General features: G+C 38.5%; 1 protein-coding gene across 1 annotated transcript; it reads left to right on the top strand.

Moving 5' to 3' along the window:
- Positions 1-2007: 2007 nt before the first annotated feature.
- PTGS2 (prostaglandin-endoperoxide synthase 2) lies at positions 2008-9027 on the top strand. The gene is made up of 10 exons (XM_006089869.3): positions 2008-2198; positions 2957-3073; positions 3194-3337; positions 3856-3999; positions 4442-4623; positions 5291-5374; positions 5500-5746; positions 6042-6328; positions 6692-6839; positions 6991-9027. The coding sequence occupies exons 1-10, from the start codon at positions 2147-2149 to the stop codon at positions 7398-7400; spliced, it is 1815 nt and encodes a 604-aa protein (XP_006089931.1). The 5' UTR covers positions 2008-2146; the 3' UTR covers positions 7401-9027.
- Positions 9028-10564: the final 1537 nt, after the last annotated feature.

Here is a 10564-nt window from a genome sequence, read left to right as displayed (position 1 = left end):
ACATTTAACCAAATAGATGTTCTTATTGAATTTCCACTATGGGACAGATTTCCATTTCTTCAAGTTCCAAGTAGTCTAAGCATGAATATTCTCTATGCCTTGGTTTGTCCTAACCTTAGAATTCAGTCTCAGCCAACAACAGAACACACCTCTATACATAGCAGGTATGCAATTATGACCTGATGAGGAGTTCAATGATGATGCCACCTTCAAAATGAATGCAGGATTACCATGTAAAAATGTAGTACACTCTCAGAGTCAGAGCATGGATTCTTACAAGGCATCTAACTAAGCTTGAATCGGGAGTCCTAAAAATCAATTTAAAATTTGAGTAGATACAACTTGCTCACTTAAAATAAAACAGAAAATTGGATTAAAAGGATTGTTTTAAAGACCTATGCTCTTAGTTGAAATTTCATGTAAGACCGTACAATAAATGGAAGTGTCACAGATGGAATGATTAAATATGACTAGAAGACAGAAATGTTTCCTGGATGAAATGGAATTTTAGTCACTTGTGTCTCATGTAGAATCAGATAATGTGTAGATTGAGCAATAGGATAAAAAAATTCCAAGTGTATCTCTTTTTTTTTTTTATTTAAGATTTCTACAAATTGTGGTACCTGATGTGGTTTTATTTCAGGTGTTATGCAGTACTTTTCCATCCATGTTAAGAATGTATGGCTTCATTGAACATTTTATTCTTCCACTTTGCTGCTGCTAATTTCTTTTTTTACTAGTTCACCTTCACACACCTCTCCCCTCACCACCAAAAGATAGCTATTAAACAAAAACAAAGGATGAGAAAGTTCAAAATTGTTTAAAAAAATCCCCCTTCCTTTACATCCATTCCATCCAAATCATCAAACTATGTTCCAAAATAATAGAAAATTAGTCCCTAAATGCAGTCTTACACCTTGATCCATTGTCACATCTCATCTTGGAAAAATGGGCAGAGAACCCCCCCCCCCCACCCCGCAAAAAAAAAAAAAAAACACCCTTTAAACTCTCCTCTCCTCTTGTATCTCCTGTGAAGGGCTGGTGACCAAAAAGGTGGAAACCACACGCAAAGAAATGCATGCATTAAAGCAGATGTTTTGCACATTTAGCATCCCCGGAGGTCCTGGACCCTTGAAAGGAGAGGAAATAGGAGGGAATACATCTCCGGCTCAAAATGACGATTTACTGGATAACTGCTTAGGAGCCGTCTTGTGGAGAGGGATTTACCTCCTTCCTCTCCAAGAAGCAAGGAGCAGATGGTGGTGCAGGGAACAGTATTTCCTGTGGTAAACACAATTTAGCTATAAAGAGAAGTTACAGATATGTACACTCACTATAGCTATTATATTTCATTCAGCCACATAACATTCTTAAAAGTGTTAGAGGCATGTATTGCTGCCTATACAGTAGGTCAAAGGTTGTCATGAAAATCACCCCTGACACGTTTGAAATACATGACACGTGTAAAGCGTGCCAGCCTTTCCTGGCTTTGATTGTCTGGGCCTGTGGGGATTGCAACTTCCCAGGCTTTCCAAAGACCTAGGGACCCAGACAAGGCGGCGGTGACGCCGTGACGCTGGAGGGGGGAGGGAGGGGATTCCCTACGTGCGCTCCGGAACCTCCAGGCGCTCCTGCCAGCAGACGAACCACCACCTAGTCCCGCCACGTAAGACTGGGAAAAGGCGCAAACCCGAGCTCAGGGGTAGAGGAACTGGGGGTGAGGGTGGGGGAAGGAATGGAGGGGAAAGGGGAAAGATAGGAGTGGGGATGGGGGGTGGCAATCGGATTTGCACCCACCTCGGGGAAGCCGAGAGAGAAAGAGCAGCTTCCCGAGTCCCCTGACTGTCATTTGCGTGGGTAATCCTGCTCTGACCCGGGTCTTACGCAATTTTTTAAGTGTGCGGCGGGGGGGGGGAGGGGTGTTGGGCGGGTAAGAAGGCGGAAAGAGCCAGTCATAGCGTCACGTGGACTATTTTTCCCCGCATAAAAGGAAGGTTCTCTCCGTTAGCTTCCAGTTGTCAAAGGACTCGAGAGAGCGCTTACAGAGTACGCCCAGGAATCCCGCCAGCGCTCCTAAAGCTCCATCCCGCGCTCCTCCTGCGCCATCCACTGTCTGAGCGCTCACGCCGAGCTCGCCGCCGCACAGATGCTCGTCCGCGCCCTGCTGCTCTGCGCAGCCCTGGCTCTCCACGCTGCAGGTGGGTACCTGGCGCCCCGCGCCCCGTTCTGCCCCGCAAGTCTCCATTCGGACTTGCCCTGGCCCCTCACTCTGAGCACTCTCGGAATAGGGAGTCTGTAGACTTTGTGAAGTACTTGGACCACCTGACCGCCAAAGAACTGGGTAGACATCCCACCTTTGCCACCAGCTCTGATGATCATGGACCAGTCTGGGTCTCTTTTCTCAACTGCTCAATAGGAATAGTGATACTAAGTTGCAGGTTGTCGTTTTAATGAGACAGGATGAGGTCAATAGATGTGGAATGCTTGTGTGTGGTACCCACTGTTACTGAGTGGGAGTAATTGTTTTAAATACCCCAGTTAGTGCTTTCCTTCTCAGGAAAGCCCAGGTTTTTGTTTGTTTTTGTTTTTCAGATGGGCAAAGTGTTTTTAAAAGTAAGCTGTTTTTACTTTGCGATTTTCCCTAGATCTATCCGTTTTAATTTTGAGAGAGCTACTTGTTTGAGCTCCTTAATGCTGAATTGAACATCTAAAACGTTACTACAAAAAAGCTTAGCAACATGATATCCATTATCCTTATTTAGAATAGGAAGTAGGTATTACTGCTTTATAACCATTCTGTGAGGCAAGCTTTAAAAAAATTATTTTCCCATGACTATTTGTATATTTCTAGAATTGATTTGTAAAGCTGATCCATAGGAAGTAGAACAAGTAAATGTTTAAGACAAGATTAAGATGCTGGAGAACAATTTATTTACTGTCCTTACTTTTATTGTAGCAAATCCTTGCTGTTCCAACCCATGCCAAAACCGAGGTGTATGTATGAGTGTTGGATTTGACCAGTATACGTGTGACTGTACTCGAACAGGATTCTACGGGGAAAACTGCTCAACACGTAAGTTTGCCTTTGGGTGCCCTCATTTGGAAGGTGGATATATACAGTTGTCATTTTACAGATTTGCATCTTCTTAATATGCCCCATTAATTTCGCCATCCTTTTTTTCTCTCATTGCAGCTGAATTTATGACAAGAATAAAATTACTCCTGAAACCCACTCCAAACACGGTGCACTACATACTTACGCACTTCAAGGGAGTCTGGGACATTATCAATAGTATTCCCTTCCTGAGAAATGCAATTATGAAATATGTGTTGACATGTAAGTACATTATCTTTCTAAGGTTTTCAGTTTCCTCAAAGGAAAAAAAAATTGTTTTTATAATACTCCAGATTACTAAACCTAATCCAAAAACATATTTCCAACCTTGTCAAAATGATTTTAAACATACTTTTTTAGTGTGTCTTCTATCTTAATGGCAAAAAATATAGACATTTCAGTCCCATCCAGTTTATAAAGTTTTATCTCACAGTCAGAATTTTGCTTACAATTCTGCACATCTTTCCCAAGCTTCTTGGATGGTTACTTGAAAAAGCAAGATGGTAGACCATTTGGGCTTGTGTAAAGTATATATACTTTCTTAAAGATGCATTTTAATGAATCATGCTTTTAAATTCAGTTAGAATGGAAAGTGTACATGTTTTGAAAGAGTATCATAGTTGGAATTAAATTCAATCTCTGGTGCTATTTTGCACATTTTACAATTTTAAAAAATGAATATTGATTTGCTTTGCATATGGGAACAAATTAAACAAAATTTTTTCTCTTGAAAATTTCAGCCAGATCAGATTTGATTGACAGCCCACCAACGTACAATGCACACTACGGCTATAAAAGCTGGGAAGCCTTTTCGAATCTCTCCTATTATACCAGAGCTCTTCCTCCTGTGGCTGATGACTGCCCGACTCCCATGGGTGTGAAAGGTGAGTGAGAGGAGGCAGTGAGAGATGCATTGAAATGGGAGGAAGCGGGGGGGGGGGGGGGGGGGGGGGAAGGGAGTGGATTGCTACTTAGAACATTTGACCCTACATTATCATTTATTTGCTAATAAAAGTCTAATTCTTCCTTTCTTAATGGAGATCTATGGAGATTTTTTTGAAACTGTGAGTCCATGTAGACTATTTCATGAAAGGGAATATCTTAATGTTTTTGAATTCTTTCATTAAAACTGGACTCATACTAGTTAAACAGCAGATAAAATTATTAAATAAGAAGTTGCTTCCCGGTGTCTTTGAACTGTCTTTATATTATGATCGTGGGCACAACTGTATTTCTCCTGAAAGGGAGGAAGGCCCTAGTAAATTGACAGTATACTATCTGCTTCCTTGAATATATGGATGAATTCTTGGCTTTCTCGTTTTTCAGGGAAGAAAGAGCTTCCTGATTCAGACATGATCCTGGATAAATTTATGATAAGAAGAGAGTTCATTCCTGATCCCCAGGGCACAAATTTGATGTTTGCATTCTTTGCCCAGCACTTCACCCATCAGTTTTTCAAGACAGATCATAAGCGAGGACCAGCTTTCACTAAAGGACTGGGTCATGGGGTAAGATAGAACTAAATCAGAAATATAGCTAATCATAGTGAGGTGCTAACATGGAAGACCATGTATTTATTTGCCACACCAAATAATGCACCCTCTTTTTGAAAAGTGTCCTGTCTATAAAATTTTTAGTGGAGTTTCATTTTAACTCACTGGTTAAGTAAACACACAAACACACACACAGATATTTATAATTTGGCTCATATTTTTAGTTCAAAATATTAGCACTGCCAAAGTTATGTCTTTGAAAACATGTTTCTACAACATGTTTGTACCCTGATTATGCTGCTTTAAATATGATAAGGTGAAATTTTTGCAGCATTATATTTTGGGTTTCAATTCATTTATTAAGAATTTTATATCAATAATACATTTGCTAATGCCTTTTAAAGGAAATACCCATATCATTATACCAAAGCCTATGATATATTAATAAGCTGCATAGGAGATACTAATGCCTTTAAACACAAGAGACATATATAGGTTTGTCGCTTCAGTAGATAAACATATTAACTTAGTATTTTGTGGCTATGAAAAAGGTGTTTTATTGAATATCTTTCATTGAAGCAAGCTAAATCATCAAATTGTTTAATAATAAATGATATCATGGATGCTTTATATGAGAACAACTTCAATAACAGCAAACTGATTTTTTTCTATAATTTTCCAGGTGGATTTAAATCATGTTTATGGTGAAACTTTGGATAGACAGCATAAACTGCGCCTTTTCAAGGATGGAAAACTGAAATATCAGGTTTGTCCCATTTGAACATTAAGAATTAGCTATGATTTACCCCTTTGCCTATATTTTTAAATCTCTGGTTGAAATGTATTTCTTAACTTTTAAGGTAATGTGTATTTATTACCATTGTTTTTTAGGTAATTGATGGAGAGGTATATCCTCCCACAGTCAAAGATACCCAGGCTGAGATGATCTACCCGCCTCATGTCCCTGAACACCTGCGGTTTGCCGTGGGCCAGGAGGTGTTTGGTCTGGTGCCTGGTCTGATGATGTATGCCACAATTTGGCTGCGTGAACATAACAGAGTGTGTGATGTGCTTAAGCAGGAGCATCCCGAATGGGATGACGAGCGGTTGTTCCAGACAAGCAGGCTAATACTGATAGGTAAGGAAGAGAAGAAAATAATTTCAATACAACCATCTTCCCCGGAGAAAACGAGTCCTTTACCTTTGCTATGTTTTAAGTCATTCTGGGGGAATGTGGTGAATATAAAATTACATGCTCCATATTAACTTAATCCATGAGCATGATTATAATATAGAACTGTCTTTTGTATTCATGGTAAAAATGAAAAAGTAGAAGTGAGGGAATAGCACATCAACAAAATTGCATTTTGGTTGCTTGAAAGTTAATGATCAGAAAGAATTGATGTTCTAAATGTTTTATTTTGTGCAAATAGGAGAAACGATTAAGATTGTGATTGAAGACTATGTACAACACTTGAGTGGCTATCACTTCAAACTGAAGTTTGACCCAGAGCTGCTTTTCAACCAACAATTCCAGTACCAAAACCGCATCGCTGCTGAGTTTAACACTCTCTACCACTGGCATCCCCTTCTGCCTGACACCTTTCACATTGATGACCAGGAGTACAGCTATCAACAGTTTCTCTACAACAATTCTTTATTAATGGAACATGGGCTTACCCAGTTTGTCGAATCATTCAGCAAGCAAAATGCCGGCAGGGTAAGCATTACTATTGAAAAACAAAATAAAACAGAGGACTAGTCTGTTTACTTACTAAAGAAAAGTAATTCGTTTGCTAATTAGATTCTCTTCTTGTAATAAGAAGCCTAACATTTTTTGAAAAGTCAAAGCTTTGAGTCTACAGTTATCAAATGGCAATACGTAATCACACCTTAGCTATAGGTATTTTTAAAAACTTTCTATAATCTTGGAGATTATAGAAATGAACATTTCAAACTTGAATAGTTTAGGTCTCAGTTGGGAGCATAGGTCTTAGTTACTTTGTACTAAGGAAGGCTTTTAAGATAGAAATTGTAAATATGCCTGAAAACGTTGTTTTATAATGTAATTCCTTTTCCCCAGGTGGCTGGCGGTCGGAATCTTCCCGTTGCAGTACGAAAAGTAGCCAAGGCCTCAATTGAGCAGAGCAGACACATGAGATACCAGCCTCTGAATGAGTACCGCAAACGCTTTCGGATGAAGCCCTATGAATCATTTGAAGAACTTACAGGTGAGTGTTTCCAAGCTTCTTACAAGATTCAAAGGGCCTAGTGCAAACAACACAGAAGTTGGAAGCAGACTGAGTAAAGGGGTAAAACTATTTTGTTGCATTTTGTAAAAATTTACATCGGTTGTGTCTCTTGTCTTTGTCACCTTCACAGGAGAGAAGGAAATGGCTGCGGAGTTAGAAGCGCTCTATGGTGACATTGACGCCATGGAGCTGTACCCTGCTCTTCTGGTAGAAGAGCCTCGCCCAGATAGCATCTTTGGTGAGACCATGGTAGAACTGGGAGCCCCCTTTTCCCTGAAAGGACTGATGGGCAATCCTATATGTTCTCCTCACTACTGGAAGCCTAGCACTTTTGGCGGTGAAGTGGGTTTTAAAATCATCAACACTGCCTCCATTCAGTCTCTCATCTGCAATAACGTGAAAGGCTGCCCCTCTACTTCGTTCAGTGTTGGGGACCCACAGCCCACCAAGACAGTCACCATGAATGCGACCCCCTCCCACTCTGGACTGGAGGATATCAATCCTACCGTACTACTAAAAGGACGTTCAGCTGAACTGTAGAAGCCTATTGATCATATTTATTTATTTATAAGAATGATTTCTTTTAATTATTTAATATTTATATTAAACTCCTTATGTGACTTAACTTCTGTTAAGGAAAAAGGGGGTTATCCTTGTGAAGATTTTTGTGTCAATGATTTAAAGATGTCTTTTCTCCAAGTTAAAGGGAAAAACAGATGTCATTTGACATCTTTTTACTTGAATTTCAGTTTAGACTTACAGTAACAGCCACAGCAAAGACGTTTGAATATTTAAATGCTGTTACAAGATGGCAAAATGCTGCACATTTCTTTCTCCATTCCGATTCTTACAGTGTATCTTCCACGATACATTGGAAGCAACTACCTGCACACTGGTCCTTTGATTTTCTTCTAGCCATTTTGCTAAGAGGAGCTCTTCTGATCAGTTTACTTCTTCTATTTTGTTTCTCTGGTTTCAAGATCTGAGTTCATCTTTCTTTGGACTCTACCTATATTTTCTTATCTGAACTTCTGCAAGTTTTCAGGAAAACCTCAGCTCAGGACTACTATTTAGCTCCTTTTAAGAAGAATAAAAGAAAACAAAAGCTCTCAAAAAAAAAAAAAAAGGCCTTGATAAAAAGGTGTGCTCACATGTTAAGTGAAAGACAGAGAACTTTATATTTAATTTTAACTATTTTAACTATGTGTAACTGAAGAAGCTACAAAGAGACTTAGAAAGAACTGTAAGGGGTTCTTGACAAGAAGAGCTTTATATTCCTACTCTAAGGAATGTCCTTTTCCTTTAAAAACAAAAGCACACTATTCCTGAATAGTTCCCAGGAAGATAATGCTTCTTCTTATCCACATCTCATTGTCAGCTGACATTTTCTGGTACTGTACATTACTTAATTTATTGAGGATTATTATTTATGTTTTGTTAGGACATTATTGTTATAAACTGGGTCGAAGCCTCGCTATCTCTTCTTTGGGATTACCTCTTTGAATTTTGAAAACTACAAGAGAAATTATTGGATTAAGATGTGAATTAATTTTCAGGAACCCAACTCTGGTACATTGAGTTATAAGGTTGGAATTTATGTCATTAAGATTCACCTAACACCAGCCCACAGAACATTGTGTCTGTGTCTCATCAGCCTGGAAGTGCCATAAAACTGACCTTTTATATGTTTTTTAAGGACTGGTGGATGCTACATTAATTCATTCCATTATAACTTATTGAAGAGACATTAGTCAAAGTACTGTAGATCTTAATATTTTTAATCAAGCACTGATTATGGATAACATTAGTATTTATGTAATTAATTAAGTGCATGTCTCGTGGGTAGAGGGAAATGATGAAATCTCATTAAAGAGAAATAACTCAGGGAAATTTTCTTTAAGATTTTATGTTTAAAAGGTTAGAAAAAGAAATAGTCACTGTTAGAAGGGCTTGCATAAAAACTGTTAACTTCCCTAATTTAAAACTAAGTTGTTATTAACATCAACCTGCTGTCTAAACCCAGGAATTCAGAATGTGTATGTGAATGTTTTGGTGCCTCAGACTGTATTTAAATTTATGTAAAGTACAAGTGTTGAAATAAGTTTGTTTATTTTTATACTAAAGATTTGAAAAATCTCTTCTAAAATAAATTTGGACTGTTTCTATATATCTTTGTCATATGGCGTATGATTTCTCTAAAGGGTATATTAAAGTAAACCATTGTTTTGTATTTTCCCACCTATTCCAAACTAGACTGGCCTTTAATGAAGTGGTGCTGCCCTCAGTCATACAGAGGCTTCATAGGATCACTATTTATAATCTTATTCACTGCCACACCATCTGGAAAACATGTGCTTCATGCTACAGAATATAGCAAAAAACTTGTTTTCAATGCCTAATCTAGAAGGGAAAAAAAACAAGTACATAAAAGCAAAGAATGAGAAAAGGATTACTAAGAAGGTACAAAATTAAAAAGGAAGTTTAAAGAGGGAGATTTTATACTTAGTTGGGCAAATCATCGATACCTGGCTCTTTGGCTTTTGTTGTACCCTCCCTACTCTTGACATCTTGATAATTTCAATATCCAAAATGGCCTCTTTCTTCCTTAGCCTTCTCCATGCCTCTGATGCATATTTCCCAATGTCATACATACCTTGATCTCATCATCATTAATTACTATCCAAATCTTGATTTCAAGTATCCTCCTTTTTTACCAACACCTACAGCTCGCCTATTTGAGTACTCCCACTCTAACTTCTAACTCTGGTTTCACTAGGCCTACTGACCCATCACCCTCATCACTTCAGTATTTTTCACCCCATTAACTCCACATTTCCTAATTTATGCACCTAGCTCAGATTCCTTTGCCAATCATTATGACTCCCTCCTTCCATTGTACTTAACTGGCACAGCTTAACTAATTTTGTCCGTCCTCCTAATCTGTTTGACTTCTCAGTACCATTTAACACAATTGTCTTATGATTTGATCCTCTCCTGGTCTTTCTCTACTTTCACAGAGTGCTACTACTCAGATAGTTTTAAAACTCTTCATCCGATTATATCCATAAATTCAAGTATTTTGTTCCCCTTCTCCTTTAACTGTACTCTTCCAGGTGAATCCTATCCAAGCCCATAAACTGAAACACTAATTAATCACTCCCAAATTTATGTCTCTAGAACCAACCTCTAATTGTCCATTGATAACTTTTCTACTCAAATACATAAATCATGGCTTATTTTACATCTCTTCCCTCTCAGCACCATATACCCAAAGTAATAATATTCCAAAGTTAAGGATATCACCATCCCCTGGTTATCAAGCAAGAACCCCTCTTTTCTTCATGCCCATAGCCAATTTAGCAGCAATCTTATGGCCTATATCCTACAGATAAATCCTAAATCTGTCACTTTTCTCCAACTCCACTACTGCTGACCTAGTCAATGCATTATTTTCTTAATTGGTTTTCCCTCTTCTATTACTGCTGTGCTCCAAACCATTCTACTTATGAGAGTGGTCATTTTCAAACATAAATCATATGCCCCTCCCTTGTTTGAACTCTTCTGGTGGCTTCCTGTTACGCAATGGATAAATCTAAACACTTTATCCTGTCTTATGAGGGTCTCACTGATCTGTCCCCAGCTTATCTATCTGATCTCATCCACTATAATTTTCCACCTTTGTGCACTGTACTCCAGCCATGTTT

Source organism: Myotis lucifugus, unplaced genomic scaffold, assembly GCF_000147115.1.
Source record: "Myotis lucifugus unplaced genomic scaffold, Myoluc2.0 scaffold_65, whole genome shotgun sequence".
NCBI classification, from domain to species: Eukaryota; Metazoa; Chordata; class Mammalia; order Chiroptera; family Vespertilionidae; genus Myotis; species Myotis lucifugus.
The sequence above is the reverse complement of the archived record's forward strand: the minus strand, read 5'-3'. Positions and strand labels throughout refer to the sequence as shown.

What these genes read in the sequence shown, in the direction of transcription:
- PTGS2 (XM_006089869.3), top strand. Translation starts at nt 2,147, where the DNA reads ATGCTCGTCCGCGCCCTGCTGCTCTGCGCAGCCCTGGCTCTCCACGCT. An exon ending in TATGAAATATGTGTTGACAT is followed by an intron (nt 3,338 to 3,855) that starts GTAAGTACATTA and finishes TGAAAATTTCAG; the next exon opens with CCAGATCAGATTTGATTGAC. An exon ending in GACTCCCATGGGTGTGAAAG is followed by an intron (nt 4,000 to 4,441) that starts GTGAGTGAGAGG and finishes CTCGTTTTTCAG; the next exon opens with GGAAGAAAGAGCTTCCTGAT.